Source organism: Lutjanus erythropterus, chromosome 21 (genome assembly GCF_056507025.1).
Source record: "Lutjanus erythropterus isolate fLutEry1 chromosome 21, fLutEry1.hap2, whole genome shotgun sequence".
Classification (NCBI taxonomy): Eukaryota; Metazoa; Chordata; class Actinopteri; order Lutjaniformes; family Lutjanidae; genus Lutjanus; species Lutjanus erythropterus.
Genome location: NC_139337.1, coordinates 18922624 through 18947817, shown reverse-complemented (window position 1 = coordinate 18947817; position 25194 = coordinate 18922624). Strand labels below are relative to the sequence as shown.

Sequence of the window (25194 nt, the reverse complement as noted above, 5' to 3'; positions counted from 1 at the left end):
TATCTAGTCCTGAGAATATTTAGGATCCTTTTTTGAAACAATTTTTCAATTATTTTTTAGCTGCACAATGGAAACTCAGACAACAAAAAATACTCTCCTTACATTCAGACCACATTATTATAATAAGAATACAATTCGATGAAATCCCATAAACATAACTAAATGCTTTGTATGTGTCATTACTTCTGCTGATTATGAAAAGTTATGTTAAATATATACTACATTTGTTTATTCAGTCTAAAAATGCTTATAAATGTACGGAGCCCCTCTGGTGACATTGGATGAAAAAAAAAAATGCGTGGCCACGCATTATTATCTCGTGGCCACGAGATAGTAATGCACAGTGGCTGACCACGCATTAATTATCTCGTGGCCGCGCATTAACTATCTTGTGGCCATGTGTTATTATCTCGTGGCCACGAGATACTAATACGTGGCCACGCATTATTTTTTTTTTTCATCCAATGTCACCAGAGGGGCTCCGTATAAATGTAATATTTTAATAGAATATAAAGCAAGTGCATACTATTGTATATTGAGAAGAATTGTAAATAACCTGTTTTATAGTATAGAAAAAAATGGTTTGATCATTTGGTCAACTTGCATTCAGTTATGTAGGTGATCATCACTCTGTTTCCTCAGATGGCTTCAGAATCTCGTCCTCAGCTGCCACAGTGGCTGACTCGGACATTTCCACTTTGCTTTCTTCAGTCGCGTGGGTTCGACAGTAGTCATTGGACGACTGCGTCTTGCGGTCATTCTGTTTTGTTAAGGCGGAGATGTCCAGAACGGCCAGTGCGTTCTGGTAGTCGCTGGATGTCTGGTCGAGCATGTTGTGGTAGAGCTGAAAGAAGATGGAAGATGAAAAGAGGAAGTTGAGACAATAATTCTGCGTATAGATCAAACACAGGATAAAACTCTGCTTCCACAGGCATACCTTCTCCTCTCTGTCTGTCAGCTGATCACACATGAAAGACACCAGTTTGGAGAAAGAAGGCCGCTCACAGGGATCCAGAGCCCAACATTTACACATCATCCCATACCTGGAGAAGAAAGTGATGGAGGAACTAGATGAAATATTCATAGACTTTGCACTTTACCGTATGTCTATGATGGTTCACAGTTATCCAAGATATCTGGAAGTTCGAAGTAGCTGCACTACTGTATTTGTTTGGTCTTGAAGATATGGCGGAAGAAGTAGTTAGATCCTTTACTGAAGTCACAACAATGTAAAAGGACTCCATTAACAAGTTAAGGTTATGAATTCTGTATAAAGTAAAAGTACAGACATATAATCAGTAAAATTTATGGAAAGCATTTTTAGGGCTGGCCAATATATCAATATCTTTATCAATCGTTTTAGATTTCAGATATTCTTATACTGTGATAAGGCTTAAGTGTTGTCTTTTCCTGGTTTTAAAAGCTGCATTACAGTAAAGTGATGTGATTTTCTGATGTTACCAGACTGTTCTAGCTGTTCCATTAAGTGTCTTTACTGACTTATTCACTATATCCACATTACTGATAATTATTTAACAAGTAATCTCATTGTGTTAATATTTTGTGGAAGCCACAATAGTCACATCTACAATACTGCTGAAATGTAGATACTGAGGTATTTCTTTCTCTGAATTTGTCCGGATCACTCAGCCCTACCATATTTCCTTCTGAAATGCAGTGTAGTAGAAGTATGAAATAACAGAAAAGTGAAGTACAAGTACATTACAATGGTACAGTACTTGGGTAAATGTACTTATTTACTTCCCAGCACTGTGAGAAGATGTTGCTACTCATTCAAACATCTGTATTAGCATCCATCTGCTTGTATAGCTATAGTCTTTTTTTTAAAATACTACTCTTCATTATAATCACAATTCAAATGATTAAAGTATCAACTTTATCATGAGTGTACAGTGTCTGGTCAGTGTCTGAAATCTATTGAAATACTGTACCCATTCATAACAGAAGCATAAAGGGTTGCATACAGACTGAAGACACCTACACAGATTCGTTGGCGTAGTACGGACACTCCATCTTAAATCCTCTCTCAATCATTGAGTAGAAGGTGTGATCCACCTTCATGCCGGGATACGGAGTTACACCTGAGACCAAAAGTCAGACAGTCAGAGTGGGTGTTAATCATTGTGCAGGAATTGATTTTCTTAATGTACTACTCATGGAGTGTGTTGGCAAAGGCTACCGAGTGAGAAGATCTCCCAGAGCAGGATGCCGTAGGCCCAGATGTCACTCTTCATGGTGTAGATCCCCTGAAAGGTGCTCTCTGGTGCCATCCACTTCACTGGCAGACGCACCTGACAGACGGCAGTCACCAACATCACGTGTCAGAAAATATCCAGAACTTGGCAGTGAATGACGTAACCTAAAGTCTTACGTGACATACATTTCCTCTCACGACATAGTTGGAGTCATTGTCGATGTCCCGGGCCAGTCCAAAGTCACCAATTTTCACCAGTCTGCCCTTCGTCACCAACACGTTTCGAGCTGCCAGGTCACGATGGATACACTGCAGACACACGGGATCAGACGTCAGGATTTTAATTCAACCACACAACAAGAAATCCGCAAAGAGCAGGCCAATAACTTTAACTTTAACTTCTAAACTTTCAACATTTATGTTTTATGATGTCCATTAAAATCTTAACTCTTAAAATGCTTAAAACAGGCCAGCAGTTGGAGATAAAACAGGTTAGTAAAGTTTTTATCAATTAATCTACTGATTGTATTCTGGTTTAACTGAGCGACTGATTGCTCTCCTGTGTTTCTGTGTAGAGAGTGCAGGGATCATAGATGTAAATGTAGAGTTTCTACAGTGTAACTCTCCCTTCGTCCCTTACATTCTTGGAGGAGAGGAACTCCATCCCTTTGGCCACTTGGTAGGCAAAGCTGAGCAGGTCATCGAATGTCAGGGTCTGCGAGTCCTCTGTCTGATCATCCAGGTTTTCATAGAGTTCTGGGTCTACACACAAACCTGGATCAGCAAGGTCTCATTTGCACCGTAATATGTGTTAATACATTGATTTATCCATTTGACAACATGCATTTTCTGACTGTAGATGGTGTTTTGTCACCTTCGAGGCTGACCGTGTCTCCAGAGTTGAGTGTGAGGAGGGCGATGTCCTCCTGCCCTCTGGTGGTGGAGCCATACATGGGCACGTAATTGTCCACTGCTTTGTCCAGCTCACTGAGAAAACAAAAAATATTGCAATGTTAAAACAGGATTCCAGCACAGTCGTTTTATAAATAGTCTCTAAGTATAATCCCTTTTGTTGTCCTTAGTGTTTCCCCCCCTCATGCGTACCCGGAGCTTTTCCTCGACTGCAGATTGTGGTAAAGGCTCCTGAAACGGTCCCTGTTAAAAGCATCAGTCACAGACTTGTGGTAGAGCTCTCTGTTTTTCTTCAGGTAGTTCAGCAGATCTCCATAACAGCAGTACTGGAAAATCAGGTATATGGGTCCTGCATGAGAAAAAACAAATAACAGTTCTCATTAGTAACATTTATTATAACATATATTATATGCTAGTTAGCTAAACAGTTTTAAAAAGTTGAAAAAATGAAAAAGTCACATTGTTTGCTAGCTTGCTAAAAGCTGGCTAATTTAGTTAGCATGTTCATGATGTTTCAGCAGAGAATTATTTTAATCAATCCATTTCAAAAAGGAAGCTATTTTAAAAGTTAAATCTGCTCTACTTTAAGTTTAATAAACTTAACTTTAATAATTAAGTCAATACTGGATCACATTTTAAATTTGAGTTTAAAGTTTTGGTGCAACAGAATTAAATTAAATCTAGGTAAATACTTTTAAAAAACTGAATTAATCAATGAATCTGTCTTGATTTTAAACTAGTTTAAACGTTTGGTGCAACATAATTAAACCACAATTTAATCTGGCTTGAAAATTAATCTTCTTACAGCTAGATTATAGAGTCATGAAATGTTTATATGCAAAAGGCAAAATTTGACCACTTTACTGGGATGAAATCAGATGCAGTGAGTGTACACAACGTTTGTTAAGCAGTGTTAAACGTACCTGAGTCTGTGCACGCCCCGAGCAGGTTAACAATGTTGGCATGGTGACCGATGTGAGTCAGCATCTTGAGCTCAGACATCAGAGCCTCCTTCTCCACCGTCTGGTGTTTCTCTGCAGGGTCAAACACCACATCAGCTGCTGAAATGACCTCTGCCTGTAACATTCTGGATTTCACTCAGAATAATAAATAAATGAAACGCTGACCTTTGAGCATCTTGACGGCCACCTGCTGCGAGACTCCGGGCTTGTTGATGCCGTAAGCTGTGGCCTGGACCACCGTGCCAAAAGCCCCTGAGCCCAGTTCTTTACCTGGAGGGGACACAGAAACACAGAAAAATCTCATCTGGATTTCTGCTCACACTGACCTCACAGGCAAGTGTTAATTTAATAACATAAAAATTCTGGAAGTACAGTTTTAATGTATATCACCTAACAGTTTTAGTTACTTTCCAGATTGAGATTACATGTGCAAAAACTTTGGATAGCCTTATGAAAAAACAATGGTACCCAACTTTTTTGGTTTGTGGTCCCCCACAAAAAAAATGAGTACAGTATATACTTGGGGCCCATTGCCACCCTTCAGATGCAAACTTTCTCAAAATAATTACTTAGTATTTCAAAATAATGAAAAACGTAGATACTAACTCACTATTTTGAGAATGTTTCTTATTATAAAGCTGGAGATACACTTGCTTTTAACTGTGTGTTTGCATATGCATATGCATCAAAATGCATCATGGATGCCTCGGGTATCCTGCGTCCAACTGGAGAGTTGGTTGTACATGTCCTCAGAAATTAACGAAACTCATGCACAAACACATGTATCTGGCCTAATAAGGATTTTTTTTTTCAGCACATTGGAGGAACTGGGCTTTCAAATGGGTTGGGAACCACAGGACTAACTGTGTGTAAGGTAATTAAAACTCAGCCTCAACCAGCTACAACAGTATAATGCTGCTTACACATGGATGCATCAGTAGAAACATACAGACAATATGTAATGGTTGTATAATATATCACAAGGGCCGATTTTCAGCAAAACTATTTAGTAAGTAAATTTAGCTGATATTAATTTTGTTCTTTTAATTAGGGTTTTAAATGCTACTACATGAAACATCCACAGTAACATCCATATTAAAGCAGTAGTGTTTCCAACACCATAACCATAAAATAAAACTTCTGTTTAGCTGACAAAGCTAACTGCCTGGGAAAATGTAAACAAGGGCTCCTCTGGCCCGCATGCTGTAAATTTTTTTTTATCTGATTTTAAAGAGAATCTGATCCAGTCGCAGACAGCAAGAAAGTACATGATCTGAGTACTTCCTCTACCACTGAAGTCTGATATGATATCTACAGCCTGACGTCATTCATACCCAGTTCCAGGTTCTCTCTGGGGAACTCCCATTTCTGGTCATACTGAAAGTCCTTGAAGCTGATGTAGATGTAGTCGTTGTCATTGGGTCCGACCATCTGGATGATCTGAAGCTGGGGCTGATACTGGGGTTTCTATTGGAAACACAAAGGGTTTGGCATCATGTCTTCGTGTGTGTTTGTGTTTATATGTGTGTGTTTATGTCTTAATGTGTAATATATACCTTCTTTTTGACAAAGTACATGAGCATGACGCTGACTACTGCCAAAGCCAGCACCAGAACAAAACTACTGACTTTGAGCGCCACCATGTTGCTGTTATTGTTATCTGGATCACCTGAAAGCAGTAATAAGGACACTTTCTAATGACAGTCATCAAAAAACACAAAGCAATTTAATTTAACGATTTTGCAAAGTGAAATGGATCTCTCTACCTATGGAGTACTGGAGCAAAGATGGGTGGTGGATTGAGGATATTTTGCACCGGAAGTGAACTGAGTTTGTCACACAAAACTTGAGATTCTGTCCATTCACCAGATCGCTGCTCAGAGAGCTCTTGATCACCTTGTTACAGGAGACATCCGAGTCTGTTTGAGAGCTACCTGGGATCTCTGTCCAGGAGAAGTCGGTGTCACAACTGCTGTGAGACAAAGAGCAGGGATGAGGAGACCTGGATATGTGTGTGTGTGTGTGTGTGTGTGTGTGTGTGTGTGTGTGTCAGAGGTGTTCTGACACAATTTTTTTTCTTCAGAATACAATACCTTAACTTTGAATATTGGCTGACACTGGGTACCAATCAGGCTTGGGGAGTAACAGATTACAGGTAACTGGATAACATAACTAGTAAACAGAAAAGGTAACTGTGTTCCATAACAGTTACAGAAAAAAACTTAATCAGGTTATAGATACGATTAGTAAAAAAATAGGACTATAATTAGGATTGCAAAATTAGGATTATAATCATGCTTGAATAAAGAATAATATACTACCAAGTGTAGTAAGTGCACCTTACAATTTTCACAAAACCTCTGTTCTCAGTTAAAGTTAATCTTAGTCACTTATTGTTGTGGCTGCTGGTGGTAAAACACTTTCACTGCATAGAAATTTCACCATTATTTCGTCTTAAAATCAGAAAAGAAAAAACAAAACAAAAATAACCGCAGTACAGAGCAAGTTCTGCCTTCCAGTTGTGAAAATACCGTCATCATCCAAGAACTAAAGAACAAATTTCAGTTGCAGCTGCTATTCAATTCAACTGCTAATGTTAGCTACACAGACCAACCACTAATGTTAGCTACACAGACCAACCACTAACATTAGCTATGTAGACCAACCGCTAATGTTAGCTACACAGACCAACCACTGACGTTAGCTACACAGACCCACCACTAATGTTAGCTACACAGACCAACTGCTAACTAATGTGGCCAACATTAACTACACACACCTACTAAATACTACTGTTACTACTGAGAAAGTCACATTCGTAACAAAGGAAAGAATAGCTGGACAAGCATTAATAAACCTACAACAAACATGAAACATTACATTACATTATGTTTAGTATTGAGGTAATCCAAAAGAAATGGAAAGTAATTAAGTTACGTAATATTGCAATACTTGGATTGGATTACTGACTACATTTTTAACAGGTAATTAGTAGGCCCAGTTGTATCAGAATACATTTTTGAAGAAACTCTCTCCAATGCATTCTGAAAAAGTATTTGGCTTATGGGACGCGGGCCCTGCTAATAAATTAGATGATTTGAGATTGATGCATAGACTCACGTACTCACTAATACCTGATCCAGCATTTTATTGGACATATTCTGATTCTGGTATCGGAATAACTTTATCTAGAATGCCATTTGACCTGAGGAGATCTGACAGTGAGCATACCTGTCATTGGATGAAGAACAAGACCACCAGGTATAATTTGCTGGCACAAGAGTCGCCGTCTCAAAGGTGAAGGTATTATCACTGTTAACCCCGAATCTGAATTTTGGTTCAGCTGAAACAAAGTCAATGGACAATAAGCTTTAAAATAGAACTGTACATTTCAAATGAAGCATTATGCAGATGTTACATTAAAGGGACAGTTCACCCCCAGAATTTCTCCTCTTACCTGTAGTGCTATTTATCCATTTAGATTGACTGTAGACATGTCTGCCTTCTCTAATGGAACTAGATGACACTCGCCTTGTTTAGCTCAAAGTGCCAAAAATACATTTGAAAAACTAAGCGGCAAATGCAATCATGACCTGGTTACTCAAGATAATCCACAGACCTTGCTGTGAGCAGTTGCATATAACTATTTTCTTTATACTGAACTACACCGGTGCTGGGCAAGTTACTCGCTATATTGCACTCCAAAGTTGAATTGCTGCATATTCTCTCTCCAGGAGCAAAACAAACCAAAAATAATGATAATACTTCACTCCCTTACACTACTAGTTACTGGGAAAAATAATAATGTTACTGTACTTTATTACTGAGTAATGAATTACTGCCCAATGGTGGTGATGGTTAGTGGGTGTAGTTAAGTATGAAGGTAGGAGGAAAAATATGTATTTTTGAATTTGGGGTGAGCTTTCCCTTCAATAAAACAAAAAAAACCACACACAAAGTAAATCTCTCTTACCCACAACACACACTGATATATTCTTTGTTTCTTTTTGTCCTCCAGCCTCCAAGTGTAACTTATAATCCCCTGATATTAGTGGCTGGCACAGCTTCACAGTCCTGAGAAGAAGGTGTCATAAACATTCATATGAACCCAGTAGATAATGATGAGATGCTATAGCGAACAGGCTGGGAGATACAATGTTAATGAATTATTAATTAATGATTAGTTCATGAATATCTGAGAACATGAGTTATACCTCATACTGAGTAATTAACTGTACCTTTTTTGACAGTGTATTTGTCCAGTCATGAAGTAATGATGGACTATTTACACTGTAAAAAGTATATTTCATTAGTAGCTGAAGTAATGTAATGTTTTGAATGAGTTTCATTCAGCTTTCTGCTTTGGTGGATCATAACAACTTGACTTAACCTGCTATTCTTATTTCAGTAAAAGTGCATCAGCTAGATTTCTGTTGAGAGTCAGATGAATTTTCCAGATTTTTTCCCCTGCAGTTGAGCTGTCAACAGACTATTGTTCAGTCATGCAAATATTGGCAATAATATCAAGTAACTAAGGTTATTATAAAATTAATTTTCCAGAAACCACACTATTTAGGGGTGTAAGAAAATATCGATACCTTTAAGTATTGAAATATTATGGTTTGTGACAGCAATGCCGTTATTGCTCTTCACTGTTCTGATGCTTAAAAAGTAAACTTTTACTCCTATGTGGTAACTAATTATTAAATAATAAATAATTAATGACTCATCCGACTACCTGTGTTTTGTCACCCATTCGTCCCTGATGCATTTAGTCATAGTTTTATCAGGAGCTTCCCAGGAGCAGCGCTGTAGCACAGGGCTGTAGGAAACATTGGCCTGCAAACAAGTGCTGAAGGCATTCATAGCTGGTATGATCACACTCTTATGCAGCTGGACAGAGAGGAAGTCCTCAACTGAGGAAACACAAGAGGCAAATCAGTACAACATGGTACAAATTGGTTGATTAGAAAGAACAAGAAGTATTTATTGGTGAAAATGGTAAAAGTGAAATGAGTTTTACTAACCCTGGACGTGGATGTAGACAGATTTTGTTTTTGTGTCTGGACTCCTGCAGGTGTATGTGCCGCTGTGGTTCACACTGACTGATTCAATGGACAGGTAGGCCTTCATATCATAATGTGTGTCATTTCTAATGCAGATCTGGGACAAAAACATATAGTTGCCATTGTTTGAGTGAGAAAAATTCATGTAGTAGTTTGTGGTTTGTGTTTTACATTAAAGAAAAAATTCAGTTAGTTCATATGTGTTCTCAGAATGAGTTACTCTACCTCCTCCTTGACATGAGAAGGACATGCTAATGAGGGGACATTCATTATTTTGCCATCCTTCTCCCACACAGGCATCGGCCACCAATCAGCTTTTATTCGGCAGCGAAGCAGTAAAGACTGACCAGGGCTCACAGTCACATTAGAAACCTCATCATTTTTCATAACATCAGTCTGTAGGTCTGAAACACACACACAGAAGAACCTCAGGTCACACAACAAACTTGGCAGTCAGGTATTTTTTTCAAAAATATTCCCTCTACTGAATTGTTTGCCATGATGTGGTTATTTAGAGAAAGTCCTTGACCTTCAGAGGCAACGGTTAAATAAATTAACATCCTGTCGTGCACTTGAAAAGACCCTGTATGGTGTACGGAGGAAACCAGCATGTATGCTGAAGGACCTCGGTGATTCGAAATTTCTGAAAAATCTCTTTTTTGCCTCCATGCCAGCGACAGCCGTGGCCAGGGGCATTGTGGTTTTGAGTAATCCCATTCTTGTGTAGGCGATATCTCAGGAACGCCTTGAGGAAATTTCTTCAAACATTGCACAAATGTCCAGATGGACTCAAGAAGGAACTGGTTATTTTGGCGGTTCAAGGTAAAAGATCAAGGTCACTGTGACCTTATATCCATGTCCTATTCTTGTGAACACTTGGAGGAAATTTCTTAAAATGTTGCGCAAATGTCCACTTGGATTGTTAGTCATAGGTTAAGCAAACTGTGACCTCATGTGTGTCCTATTTGTGTAAGCACAATATCTCAGGAATGTTTGGAGGAATTTTTGTGTTTCTTTTTGTTCACTTGGAGTCAACTGCTTAGGTTTTAGTGGTCAGTGGTGACTGTGTTTTTGTCCATAACTCAAGAACTGATACGCTGTTTATGACAAAATTTCATGCAAATGTCTAACAGGATAGTATGAGCTGGAGAGTAGCTAAATATATGTAATTTGTAATCTGTCTGATTTTTATATTTGATCTCAACAATCAAACAAATCCACCCTCAGTGTTCCTTCAGAAGATTTGTCTATGTAGAAATGGTTATTTCACTTCAATATTTTTTTAAGAGGAAAAAAATGCTTCTACTCAGATCTTTTCAGGTGGTTGAAGTCCAAAACTGAGCTTCTGCAATCATCAATTATGGGTTAGTCCTTTGTAGAATGTATTTACATTCAATTAATTTGTTGAAATATTTAATTACCATAGTCATAGAGTTGGGTGCATTCTTGTCCTTCATCGTTAGTGGCACAGCACATTGCTCCATTCAAATATTTGGTAGTGGAGATTGTGCTACTTGCCTCTCCGTTGTTTGAGGCAACCACTTCTCCCTTTACGTTTCTGTTTGAAGGAAGGAGAAACGTCAATATTCGGAAAATCATACACTACTAAGATGTTTTTAAATAAAGTTAGTGTCAGCAGACTATATTAAACATACTCTGAATTATGCATGCAAATGTAATGGATAACATCTTACCCAGACCATTGAAGTGTGGGCTTTGGGAGGCCCTCAGAGGTGCATGTGAAATAAGGGGATCTCTTTGAATCGGTTACACGGTCCAGTGTCAGCTTTGGTTTTGTAGGCCGTTCTAGAAAAAAGTATAATACAACTTGTGAACATACTTGTATTACCACTCATTTATCGACAAAAAAACAGTCAAGTGTTTGTGCATTGTAGTAGAGAGCTGTTACTCACTCATCACTACATGAAGAGACACCGTCACTGAGGAGTTGGTCTCCTTGCTGGTTTCACAGCTCAGTGTGTATTCCCCTGAATCTGTCTCAGTAAGCGGTGGTAGGACCAGAGGTTGACTCCCATTCCTGGTGAGGTTTAAGTAAATGCTCTCAGTTTAATCACATACGCATTTAGAAATTGGTGGAAACACCTAAATACACAGGCAGACATCCACGTACTTTGTCAGTACAGGTTGCGTTCCTCTGATCCAGTGGCAGACTGAGTGTTCAGGGACGTGCTCCAGGGAGATGATGAGCTTCTTACCAGCACTCACCTCTACGTAGACGGGACCAGATGCATTCAGGTGGTCAGCTGGAACAAAACATGTTATCTGAAAGACAAGACTTACATTTTAATCATCCTGCACTGAAGAGACTTTTCACCCCTAAGTCAAAAAGAGATTTTTTCCTCTTACTTGTTGTGCTATTTATCCATCTAGATTGTTTTGATGTGAGCAGCAGGTTTTTGGATCTATTGACCGTAGAGATGTCTGCATTCTCTCCAATGTAACGGGACTAAATGCCTCTTGGCTTGTGCTGCTCAAACCGCCAAAACAAAAATACATTTGAAAAACTCAACGGCACTGTCTCTTTGCAGAAATCATGACCTGGTTACTCCAGATAATCCACAGACCCTGTTCTGAGCAGTTTCATGTAGGAAATACTTTCTTTCTACTGTCATCAGCTTAGCTGTAACCTCTTGTCCACGAATAGACACACATACACATAGCTGGTGGATGGAGCTTGGTAGAAAGACATCTCTACTATCGATACAAAACCTGGCAAGTCACACCAGCACCGAGATGGATAAATAGCACAAGACTAAAAAGGAAAAACATGTATTTTTGATTTTAGGGTGAGCTGCCCCTTTAAGGAGCATTTGATGTGGTAGCATGAAGATTTTGTGTATATGTTGCAAGAACACAAACCACAGAGTCATTGACACATGCACATGCAGGACCAACTGTATTTATTTAGTACAAATCATATGTTTTTTACATTAATGCTAACCATGATTCAAATTTTCTATTTATAAATAGGCATTTTGACTTATTAAGGTAGGAAGAGCACATTTCTCTAATATCATTAATGATGGCTATGTTCTATTCACTGTAAAAAAAAAAATTAAAAATTAAACTCCTCTTCCTACCTTTAAAAAAAAGTCCGGACTGCCTTGAAATTTTAAGTTGACTGAATTTGAAAAGATAAGTTAAGGTAATTTTGTAATGATTCAAAACAATTTAACCTTTCTGGTCAAATAAACTTGATATTAATTCAGTTGTACTTGAGAAAATGTCTTCAATAAGCATAAGATATTAAGTTGAACCAGCAACTCTTCAGTCACACTGACATGAACATTACACTTTCTCAGTTTGAGAAGTCAGTTCTTCATTTCATAAAAAAAACTTGTAATAAAAAAAAAAATTGTTCCAGTACAAGCAGTGCTTGCAATCACTAAATTAACTTTAAAGTTGAAAAGGGTCAATAGTGACCTACATTGTGGTTGTCAGTGTCTTCATTATTGTGAAAACAATCAAACATGACTTAAGTCTGATCATGTTTTCTTCAAGCTATGAAAAGGAAGCTGCTCAAACACAGCATGCTGGGAAGTCTGCTGATAGGCTTCAAGTTAAAGGAACTCATGTTTGAAAGTTCTGAAGTGTTCTAAAAATAAATACTAAACATTTTAATTTAAATAAATTGAAAATAAAACAAACTTATGTTAAGTTAATGAGAAAAGATTTGATTAAACTTGACTCCTGTATCACTTTTTACAGTGTTCAAGTGTCCCAGTAAGCAATGACAGTGTAACAGTGAGCCAGAAGGTACGCTACCAGGACAATGAAAATAAAGCAGAGAAATGGAATTCAGCCATCATATTTACACCTGTGCTGTTTCTACTGTGACATAAAATAATAAATAATAACTTAAAAACATGTCTTTTGCTTTGACTGGTGTCCAAGCTGCTATCTTTTTTTTTTTAAAGTAAACTGACATATTTCATACTCAGGTACAGAAATAAAATAAGTAAATTTAGTCACATTTGTGCTATTTCCCTCTCTCATGTTTCAGTTCACATTCTGTGTACATACACAGGGGTTTACCAAAGACTAACAATTTCCTTTAACTCCATACTGTTTCAGGAATATACAGTAACTTAGAAAGGATGATATACGTATGATTAACTTGAAATGTTCAGTTAAAACACACAGATTCTGGCAGCTTTTACCTCATGACTGGGCACGCAGGCCTGACCCTGTGCTGCCACACCGTCAAAGCAGAGCAGTTCAACGGCACACAGGAGGAGAACAGCTTGAAAGACAGAAAATTGTATCGATATTTCAGATGATTGTGTATATTTTTGATCAGGCAAGCATCATGCATTTTAAAGAAAAATAGGCTAGAAAAATGGTGCAGCACAAAACAAGACAAAAAACAATTTTGGTAAAAAGAGAGCAGTGGAGTAAACAGCCAATATTTTATTAAATTGGAAATGCAGGTTAAAAATACTGCATTAAAAACCTTACTAAAGTACAAAAGTATTGGCTTCAAAATTAACTTAAAGTGCCAAAAGTAAAAGTATTCATTATGCAGAATAGCTCATATCAGAATCAAATAGGCTATATTAAAAAAGTATTTAAGTAAAAAGTACAATATTTATTCCAACATGTAGTGGAATAGAAATATAAAATGCAAATACTCTATAAAATATAAAGAATAAAACAGTACTCAAGTAAAGTACAAGTACCTTAAAATTGTACATAAATAGCAACAGTACTTGAGTAAAAGTACTTAGTCACATTACGCCACTGGATAAAGATAATTTAATTCCTTAGTTTATGTTTTCTCTTTCTCTCTTTATTAGACAGCATGCATTATAATTATATACTAGACAATGATTTTTAAAGCAGTTTTAAAACCTTTGTACATCTTTACTCCTACAGGTAATCAGGTTTTACTCTTTCATCACGAACAGTCTGCCTCTCCTCAAGCCAGCCCCTTTTATCGGTAAACTTCCTCAAACTGCGTTGCTGAACCACAACTGAATGTAAATATAAAACATAATTAGGATTAAATATAGAATATTTAATCCGAATGATTCTCCAGACACGTAACCTCAAAAAAGAGGAAAGAAATGCAAAGCAGAATGTTTTTTTGAAAATAGGATAAAAAGACGAAAAATCTATTTATTAATAAACATTCACAAATGAAGGCGTTAATACCACTTTTTTCTTTCAAATTCCCTCTGTGCAGTGCAGAAGCGACTCACCCGCAATACTCATGTTTCTATGCCTCGGCATTGATGCGCTCTCTGCAGTGTCACATAATCGTGACGGGCTCAGACACACAGCGACACTTTGATGTGCAAGGATCGTACCAGTGCCTCTTAACCAGGGTTAGTTTTGGGGAAATGACGACGATGTCAGCTACGCCTTGCTAAAAATATATTCAGGTTAACAAGTTGTTTAAAAAAAAAAGAGAGAAGAAGACCGGAAAACTATGTAAAATATCAAACGGGGATTTTATAACGTGATGAGCGACTAAAACACCGCACAAATAGGCTACAAAGTCATTATAAAGTTTTTGTTTATTTGTTTTTAATAAAACATAGGAGTGCCAAAAATTATTTGTGATGTAACCTGGACAAAAACTGATAATGAAATTGTCACGATTTTACATTCCTTGCCCCATATCAGGGAGTCTCACCTGCTTAATGTTTCTATTGACATCAATATTCTCTTTTCTTTTTATTATTGTTCTGCATAATTATAAATTAATAACGTTATTTTGACATTTCAGTTTAATATATTCTGCTTTTAATGTGACTTTGTAACATTTGCCCAACTCTGTAGTTATAAACTCTGTTTATTAATGCGTGCTGTTCCTGTTAAATAAACTAGTATGTTTCATTTTGTTATTATAGAAGGTCAAAGTGGTACATAAAATATACAGAAATAGAATTATACAAAATAAAACAACAAAAAACATCAAATAGGAGAGATAGAGAACAGGGAAAAGCAAAAATAAAAAGCTCCCCATTGTTACTGTTTTGTTGCATTAAAGAATGCAGTTTAGAGCAAAAGGGGAAAAAAATTAAAGATTATATTTTTTCAGTTAATTTACTTCACATCTGTTTTTTCATTGTTTATTTATTTTGTTTATGTTATTTTATTGTCCTGATGTATTCTCATTCATCTGTTGCTCATCATGTTTTTGTGCAGACTGTACATGTAAGTTATTACACACTAATCTGATCCAGTTGATAGAATTTAACATGGGTTAATTTGGCAATAAAATGAGCTGAATTTTAACGCAGCTAGCGACTGAACACACTGACTGAAGAGTGCTGATCTGCAAACTGGGCTCCAAACACCTACACTCCTTCTTCAGCTACATTATTGGTTTGCATTTATACGTGCTGCAGGTTCAATTTGCAGCCTCTTTTGCAGCAGCAGGTAAGTGCTGCCAACCCTGTACCCACAATGCAAAGCTATGCTAGCTCGTCCCTAGCAGGGCAGCCTGACTGCGAGCAGCAAAAAACAACAACAGGCTACTTTACGAAGGCAGCTGCATGGAGAGCGACAACAACAGCGACGAGCAGGATTCAACACATGCAATCCTATTTTCTTAACGCGAAATGCATCGTAGCCTTATAATGTGAGTACTGTAGTGTGTTAAGTGTTCTTCACCAGCTGAAGTGATATTAATCCGTTCCTTTAAGGGGGAAACTGTGCAGGCTAGCTGGCTAGCTCGCTAGCTTTCTGCGTCTCTCTATGTGCGAGTGTCTTTCGGCAGCAGCGGCGGTGGCAGCAGCAGTGCCATGAACAGTGGACTCCCAGCTTCAGCTGCTCCGCTCGGGGGTGCTGGGATACCCAATGTTAAGGTGAAGTTTTGCCGATATTACGCGAAAGACAAAACCTGCTTCTATGGAGACGAGTGTCAGTTCCTGCATGAGGATCCGTCCATGGCGAGCCTGCCGCTGCACGGTGGTGGCGGAAGCCCCGTCCCGTTGTCGATGGCCGGGGGTGGCGGGACGCCAGCGGGGTATTCCCTCGGCGGCTCTGCGGCGGCCTGTCCGGGCGGCGGGGGCACCGGTGTGTCCAAGAAGAGTGAAACATTGGGGCCGCCAGGCACGTCTCTGGAGGGACAGCTGCTAACCAGTGAGTAACAGTCACAGTTAGACAAGGCCTCACATGGGCTGACTGATTGTGACTTTACTTTTGGGCCTTTTGGGCCTGCCAAACATTATCCACAGCTCTGTGTGCAGCTAGCACAGGTGCTGCTCTGTAGCTGTCCTGTGAATAGCTTTGTCTTCAGGTAGTAGTGCTTTATAACAACACATAACATTATCCATGCTGTTGCAGCTCTCACGGAGGAGGCCTGCTGTTGTGTGACAGCTGTGAGTGGGCAGAAATCCCACTGAAGTTAGCTAGTGAAGCTACTAGCAACCAGCTAGCGTTAGCTAACATAACGTTAAATTGACCGCTTAAACTAACTTTAATGCGCTTGGCTTTGCCTTCAGAGCGGCATTACCAGTTTTAGCACCGATGGCGTTAGTTTTTCACCAGTTAAATGTTGTTAATGCGAACTCTAGTGTTGTTATTGAGATGCACTACAAGTTTAATGTTTGCTAACATTAGCATAGCTACGCTAGCTGTTCACGGGGCATTGTTTTTGCGTTGTGTTGATGTGTTTTCCCAACGTAAACAAACAGTAAGTAACTAACGTTCACATGCAACTCAAAAACCAACTAGGTCCACTTTAAGTGAAAGCAGTAATTGTTGCTGAAAAGTTTGTTATTAAATTAAACTCTAGTTGATATCGCCCTGTGGCAGGCTTTAGTAGTGGCTCAGTCTGCAGTTGTGGAACTGTTTACATGCTTTCTAATTAGCTCAGTGATGGATTAAAGGGATGATTCACCCAAATATTATAATTGAGTCATTATCTACTCCCCCTCATGCCAACTGAAGGTCGGGTTTAGTATTTCAGCCCATACAACACTGCTGGAGTTTGACAGGAGAATAGTGTTGCTGAATCTACCAAACAGTTAAAAGTGAAAGATGACCAGATTTCAAACATAAAAAACAGCCAGTAAAAAAGCACAAAACGCCTCCATACTGTTCATCTGGTGTAATCCAAATATTCAGCAACACTGTTTTCCTGTGAATCTCCAGCTGTGTTTTGTGGACTAAAACTAAACTGGCATGAGGATGACTTGATAATGACTGAATTTTAATTTTTGGGTGAACAATCCCTTTATGCAAACTCTCTGTAGTGCTGACATTAACATGCATACTTTACCGTCTGGTCTCTGTTAAATTACAGCATTATCTCGCTGCAGGAAGTGTTTGCTAAACTTTTGTTTCTGTCATTCACAGTCCCAGGGATGGAAGGCGCAACTCTGAGCGATGCCAATCTTACCAACTCCTACTTCAGCAGCAGCTTTATTGGGGTCAATGGGTTTGGGAGCCCAGCGGAGTCTAAATACTCCATGATGCAGGTACATAAGAGAAGCTGTAGATGCATAGTCAGTGTGAACATACAGCATGACATAAACTACTTTGGAAATGTATGTTGAGTAAGGTCACTACTCAATTTGATACCAAAGTAAACAAAACAAAAACAACACTAAAATGAAGCTGCTGTTATTTTTCTTTTCTGCTGGAAATAAGAAGCGTCTGAGCATCTAGGACAAAAGACTGGGGGAGAAGTTATCTGAGCCTGATGCGGATCACGATCAGGGGAGCATGTTGCCGGTGCAAAAGGGATTTCTGCTTCTGAACTCTGAATATAAGTTTAACTCAGAGTGCAAGCAGTAGTTTAACTTAAGTGACATGGTGACAGCATGTTAGTATTTAAAATCCTACCATTATATTTTGTTGACAGATCACACAGACTGAACAGTAAGCGGTCAGGACAGTAGTCAACTATTGTTCAGCCAGAGCAGTTGACTACAGAGTAATGGCCAGCCTTCTTGAATTTGGAAAAAAATTAAAACGTATTTTAGGATAAGCATAACACTTTGAATATGTAGTTAATGTAACATGAACTTAAACTCACTCAATTTGCACTAATTTGGAAGTGTTGCCTCCTTTTGTCTGAAAAGTTTGAAGGCATGCTGGATTTAGCAAATTTATAATCAATCCCTGATGATCCACATCGAACGCAAAATACTTTCATACAGATTTTATTTATTTATTTTTTTAAATGCATCGAGATGCAGGTGTCACTGCAGCTGCACTTGTTGCAATTGTCAGTGTGTTGTTGTTTGTCTGTGTCAATAGGCCTTTTCCTTCCTTAGGCATTTAACAGCAGACTAGAACGCTTGTAGGCTATATACTGTCCCAGCAGGTCTTGAAAAATTACATCTTTCGGTACTGTAGAAAAACAAGCACTGTCATGTTTTTAGAATTTTGACATCAGCTTGGCACTGATGTGTCGGTTCTTTTGACATCCCTAGTTAGTGTGGTCACATTGCTGGTGGAGGCCAGTGTATATATGCTGACAATGTAGCGATAAACATGTTTCATATCTGTTCTTGATGCTCCTCTCTTTAGCGAATGACTACCAGCAGCAGCTCTCCCAGTCTCCTCAACGATGGTGCCAAGAACTTCAGCCACAGCACTCATGGTAAGACTCCTGCAGAGTTCTGTGGAGCAGTAATCAGCAGCACTCGTATATTAAATAATAAAAGCACCACTGCTCAATTCCTCACACTCTTTGGTCTTCCACAGATCCGGTGAACTCTCCGACATCGTCACTGTTCAGTGATTTTGGTGCTCTTAGCATTTCCCAAAGGAGAAAGGTGAGGACACAAGCATCTCATCCAAGACAGCAAAATTATTAGGGCCCGAGCACCGAACCGGTGCGAGGACCCTATTGAAATCGCAAGAATTATTATTATTATTATTATTATTATTCTCGTTCACAATACTTAATCGCATTTTTGGGGGACTTGCCATATAGGTAGGGCCGCCAAATTTGGCGGGCGCGTCAGTCCCGGCGAAAAATTACGTATTTTAAGGGTCTCGAAAATGCGCGCGGCGAATTGGCTCAATAGCGCCATCTAAAGGCGAGCCCCGACGGCATGTTTGTCCGACATGCACGAAACTTGGCACACAGATAGAACATGCCCAGACGCACAAAAAAGTCTGTATGTACCAAGAGCCTAAAACGTACAGGAAGGCGGCCATTTTGAACGGCGCGGCCAATTTTGGCGTTTCGCACGTGTCGTATTTGAACGAACTCGTCCCACACGATTCGTCGTATCAACTTCAAAATCGCTGTGTACCATCTAGACAACTGTGTGATCAAAAGTTATTGAAGGTTTACGTTTGTGATGAAGGGCCTGCGCGTCAGGTGGCGGCGAATTTTGATGTCTCGCCATGAAACAGGAAATGGCTATAATTTTGGGGTACATGGTCAGATCTGCACCAAACTTCATGTGTATGATCAGTGTATGGGCCTGAACACAAATATATGAAAATATTCCATAATTGTCATAGCGCCCCCTGGTGGTGGCAGAAAATGACTTTTTCCGGGTTTTGACATGCTGCTCCAAATGCATTCATTATTTCTAGGTCAAATTTGGTGAAGATGACCTTAACAAGTGGGTGATGCTACATTTTGAAGGGCGTGACGGTCCGGCGAAGGGTGTCGACGCTAGAGAGCGGCGAAGGACCGCGGTCCGAAAAAACGACATATTCATCAATAACTTTTGTGTACAAGTTTGTATCAGCATGAAATTTCATGTGTGCATGACAGGTCTTGGCCTGAACGTATGATATTAATTTCGTCGATGGGCGTGGCCAAACGGCTTGACCACGCCCTTTAAACAGCAGCCCCCCCGCCACGTTTGACCGACGTGCAAGAAACTTGGTACACATGTGTATCACACCCAGACGCACAAAAAAGTCTCTTGGACCCATAGGCTAAACCCGACAGGAAGTCGGCCATTTTGAATTTCCTGGTCATTTTGGCGTTTCACTTGTCTCGCATTTTAACGAACTCCTCTTACAGGAAGAGTCAGAACAGTGTCAAATTCGCTGGCTACCTTCTGCACTACACTCTCAGCAAAAGTTATTGAAAGATATTCTTCAAATTGAAGGGCGTGGCCATAGTGGGGCGGCGAATGTTGGCGTTTCGCCATGAATTCAATTTTTTAATTTTTTGCTATAACTTCTGTGTAAATGGTTCAATTTGCACCAAACTTCACATGTCTGATAATAGTCCAGCCCTGAACAGGCCTATATGAAAATATTCAATAATTCTCATAGCGCCCCCTGTTGGCGACAGGAAATGACTTGTTTTACTGTTTGAGGTCCTGCTCCCACCACGTTGACCATATCAAACTCCAATCTGGTCTGAAAAGCCTTAAGACCATGATGATGCTACATCATGAAGATCAGGGCATCTCGTGAAACGGCGTGGCCCTGGCGGCATGGCGAAGGTCCATGTTTCGCCAACACACAGGAAGTTGCTATAACTGGACTGTACGTGCTCTGATCTGCCTGAAACTTCACATGTTTATTAACAGTGCCGGTCTGAACATATGGTATGAGTTTCGTCCATGTCTGTGGCCAAATGGCTTGGCCACGCCCATTAATGCGTTTCGCCAAAACACAGGAAGTGGCTTTAGCCTCCCTGTACTTGGTCAAAACTGCCTGAAACTTTACATGTTCATTAACAGTCCCAGTCTGAACATGTGATATGAGTTTTGTACATGGGCGTGGCCAAATGGCTTGACCACGCCCTTTGACGTGCGGCGCCGCAAATAGTGAGTTTCGCCGATGTTTACAAAAATTGGTACACATATGTAACACAGGGAGATGAACAAAAAAGCCTCTTGGACCCATAGGCTAAAGTCAACAGGAAGTCGGCAATTTTGAATTTCGTGCTCAATTTTGGCGTTTTTCACATGACCTATTTTAACTAATTCCTCCTACAAAAATTCTTCAATTTACTTCAACACTGGCCTGGAGCATCTAGACAAGTGTGTAATTAAAACTTCTGAAAAGATTTGGTCAGCATTAAACACTGTGGCTGTGGCGTGGCGCCGAATTTTGGCGTTTCGCCATGAAACAGGAAATTGCTGTAAGTTTAGTGTAAATTGACCAATCTGCATCAAACTTAACATGTGGGATAATAGGCATGCCCTGAACACAGCAATGTAATACTGGGGGCATGAAATGACAGTGAATTCCTTTGAAAAGGAGTTCACCCTAAAATGAACTTGCACTCAATATCTACTCATTCCTGTGCTGATGTGAGGATGGATGAAGATCTCCAGTTCACAAGACACTCCCTGAGTTTCAACAGGAAACAAAACCATAGTGACATCCAGTGCAATTGAAGTGAAGAGTGATCAGTTTTATAATGAAAAAATGAACACAAAAAGCCCACAAATGTCTCCATGCTGCATGAATGATTTAATCCTGGAAACCACTCAGACAACAGACAGAGTTTTTCTCAGAAACAGTGACCTGTTATGCATAGAGTTTCCTTAGCAAACTTTCAAAAAGGAAGAAAATGTCTGAGCACTTGGACATAGAGGAGAAACAGTGTTTTTATGGCTGCAGCTGTGCCGCTTGGGATAGAGCTTGTGTACCAGCTTCAGCCGTGTGCATGCATTTCCAGTCTCAGAGGCTACAGTTGGCAATGAGGCTGAAAACACGGTGTAAATGGTGTCTTTTTGGGTTACATTTTACTGTCACCTCTTACAGACACTTAAATCACACCACGGGAGCGGTACGGAGACAGTTTGTGGGTTATTTGTGCGCACTTGAGGTCTTCGCCCGTCCTCGCATCGGCACGGGGGAGAGTGGGTGTCGAATGCCGTTTGGTTTTCCGGGCTCACTGTGGCTTCGGGGCGACGTCCGACGGTCGCGGCGACGCGTGGCCTCTCCGCTCCCGGGGCGGGTCCGGCCGGCGGGCGGCGGTGGCCGGCCCCCCCGAGTGGCGCGGGGGTGCTCGGGCCCGGTCACAGCTGCTTGCAGCTTTAATTAGGGCCCGAGCACCGACCTCGGTGCGAGGACCTATTGAAATTGCTCGGATTATTTTTCTTCTTCTTCTTATTATTCTGGCAATAGTAAATCGCATATTTGGAGGCCTTAACATATATGAAAACTCATGAAATTTGGCGGCCGCGTCAGTCCCGGCGAAAAATTACGTATTTTAAGGGTCTCGCGAAAGGGCGGGGCGAAATGGCTCAGTAGCGCCATCTACAGACGAGCCCCGACGGCATGTTTCTCCGACGCGCACGAAACTTGGTACGCAGATAGAACACACCGAGACGCACAAAAAAGCCTCTTGGAGCCATGGGCTAAACCCTACAGGAAGTCGGCCATTTTGGATTTTGCGCCTGTTTTTGGCGTTTTCCACGTGTCGTATTTGAACGAACTCCTCCGACACGGTTCGTCATAATGACTTCAAAATCGCTGTGTACCATCTAGACAACTTTGTGATTAAAAGTTATTAAAAGTTTCACGTCATGTTAAAGCGCCTGGATGTTAGGTGGCGGCGAATTTTGGCGTTTCGCCATGAAACAGGAAATGGCCATAACTTTGGGGTACATGGTCACATCTGCACCTAACTTCATGTGTATGATCAGTCTATGGGCCTAAATGGAAATATATAAAAATATTCCATAATTGTCATAGCGCCCCCTGGTGGTGACAGGAAATTAGTTTTTTTAGGTTGTGACTTGCTGCTCCAACCGTGTTGATTATTTCTAGCTCAAATTTGGTGAAGATGACATTAACAAGTGGGTGATGCTACATTTTGAAGGTCGTGACGGTCTGGCGAAGGGTGTCGACGCTGGAGAGCGGCGAAGGACCGCGGCCTGAAAAAACGACATATTTAGTAATAACTTCTGTGTGCAAGTTTATATCGGCATGAAATTTCACATGTGTGTGACCGGTCCCGGCCTGAACGTATGATATTAATTTCGTTGATGGGCGTGGCCAAACGGCTTGACCACGCCCTTTAAACTTCAGCCCCCCCGCCACGTTTCTCGGACATGCATGAAACTTGGTACACATGTGTATCACACCCAGACGCACAAAAAAGTCTCTTGGACCCATGGGCCAAACTCAACAGGAAGTTGGCCATTTTGAATTTCCTGGTCATTTTTGGCGTTTCACTTGTCACGCATTTTAACGAACTCCTCCTAGGGGAAGAGTCAGAATGGCTTCAAATTCGCTGGCTACCTTCTGGACTACACTCTCATCAAAAGTTATTAAAAGATTGTCCTCATGTTGAAGGGCGTGGCCATAGTGTGGCGGCGAATATTGATGTTTCGCCATGAAACAGGAAATGGCTATAACTTTAGTAAAAAAGGTCATATCTGCACCAACATTCACATGTCTGATAATAGTCCAGCTCTGAACACACCTATATGAAAATATTCCATAATTCTCATAGCGCCCCCTGCTGGCGACAGGAAATGTCATGTTTTACAGTCTGAGGTCCTGCTCCCACCACGTTGACTATATCAAACTCCAATCTGGTCTGAAAAGCCTTAAGACAATGATGATGCTATATCCTGAATATCACGACGTCTCGTCAAACGGCGTTGCCCTGGCGGCGTGGCGAAGGTCCATGTTTCGCCAACACACAGGAAGTTGCTATAACTGGACTGTACATGGTCAGATCTGCCTGAAACTTGACATGTTTATTAAGAGTCACGGTCTGAACATATGGTATGAGTTCCATCCATGTCTGTGGCCAAATGGCGTGGCCACGCCCACTAACGCGTTTCGCCAAAACACAGGAAGTGGCTTTAACCTCCCTGTACTTGGTCAAAACTGCCTGAAATTTTACATGTTCATTAACAGTCCCAGTCTGAACATGTGATATGAATTTTGTCCATGGGGGTGGCCAAATGGCTTGACCACGCCCTTTGACCTGCGGCGCCGCAAATAGTGAGTTTTGGCCGACGTGCATGAAAATTGGTACACATATGTATCACAGGGAGATGAACAAAAAACTCTCTTGGACCCATAGGCTAAAGTCAACAGGAAGTCGGCAATTTTGAATTTTGTGCTCAATTTTGGTGTATTCCACAAGACCTATTTTAACTGATTCCTCCTACAAAAATTCTTCAATTTACTTCAACACTGGCCTGGAGCATCTACACAAGTGTGTGATTAAAACTTATTAAAAGATTTGGTCAGCGTTAAACGCTGTGGCTGTAGTGGGGTGGCGAATTCTGGCGTTTGCCATGAAACAGGAAATTGCTATAACTTTAATGTAAATGAGCCAATCTGCATCAAACTTCACATGTGTGATAATAAGCATGCCCTGAAGACATCTATGTAATACTGGCGACAGGAAATGACAGTAAATTCCTTTAAAAAGTAGTTCACCCAAAAATGAACTTGCACTCAATATCTACTCATTCCTGTGCTGATGTGAGGAGGGATGAAGATCTCCAGTTCACAAGACACTCCCTGAGTTTAAGCAGAAAACAGAACTGTAGTCAAATCCAGTGCAATTGAAGAGTGATCAGTTTTACAATGTAAAAATGAACACAAAAAGCTCACAAAATGTCTCCATGCTGCACCAATGATTTAATCCTGGGAAACACTCAGACAACAGACAGAGTTTTCTCAGAAACAGTGACCTGTTATGCATAGAGTTTCCTTAGCAAACTTTCAAAAAAGAAGAAAATGTCTGAGCACTTGGACATGGAGGAGAAACATCATTTCTTTGCTGCAGCTGTATTACTTGGGCTACAGCATGTGTACCAGCTTCAGCTGTGTGCACGTACTTCCAGTCTCAGAGGCTACAGAATTGTCCAATCTGCATCAAACTTCACATGTGTGATAATAGGCATGCCCTGAACACAGCTACGTAATACTGGGAGCAGGAAACAACACTGAATTCCTTTAAAAAGTAGTTCACCTAAAAATGAAATTGCACTCAATATCTACTCATTCCTGTGCTGACGTGAGGAGGGATGAAGATCTCCAGTTCACAAGACACTCCCTGAGTTTAAGCAGAAAACAGAACTGTTGTCAAATCCAGTGCAATTGAAGAGTGATCAGTTTTACAATGTAAAAATGAACACAAAAAGCTCACAAAATG

The 25194-nt window shown here is 40.2% G+C and overlaps 2 protein-coding genes across 2 annotated transcripts in view; one reads left to right on the top strand and one right to left on the bottom strand.

The window, feature by feature from the left end:
- Nucleotides 1–536: 536 nt before the first annotated feature.
- On the bottom strand, nt 537–13477 carry LOC146307535 (receptor-type tyrosine-protein kinase FLT3-like; the record flags this gene model as incomplete). Its single annotated transcript, XM_084710397.1, has 23 exons — nt 537–844; nt 938–1043; nt 2003–2102; nt 2201–2312; nt 2402–2524; nt 2856–2977; nt 3090–3202; nt 3320–3476; nt 4051–4161; nt 4255–4359; nt 5424–5556; nt 5646–5758; nt 5856–6061; nt 7321–7432; nt 8063–8163; nt 8828–9005; nt 9117–9252; nt 9381–9559; nt 10577–10713; nt 10850–10961; nt 11069–11193; nt 11287–11438; nt 13337–13477. Coding segments are annotated over 23 exons (3093 nt in total), but the record flags the coding sequence as incomplete, so codon positions are not given.
- A 2066-nt stretch (nt 13478–15543) lies between these two features.
- The window catches only part of pan3 (poly(A) specific ribonuclease subunit PAN3), a 35993-nt gene continuing 26342 nt past the window's right edge, over nt 15544–25194 (top strand). The window contains exons 1-4 of the mRNA XM_084747015.1: nt 15544–16268; nt 17487–17608; nt 18666–18738; nt 18843–18913. Coding sequence (XP_084603141.1) covers nt 15929–16268; nt 17487–17608; nt 18666–18738; nt 18843–18913 — 606 coding nt within the window. The 5' untranslated portion in view covers nt 15544–15928. The remainder of the gene's footprint in view (nt 16269–17486; nt 17609–18665; nt 18739–18842; nt 18914–25194) is intronic.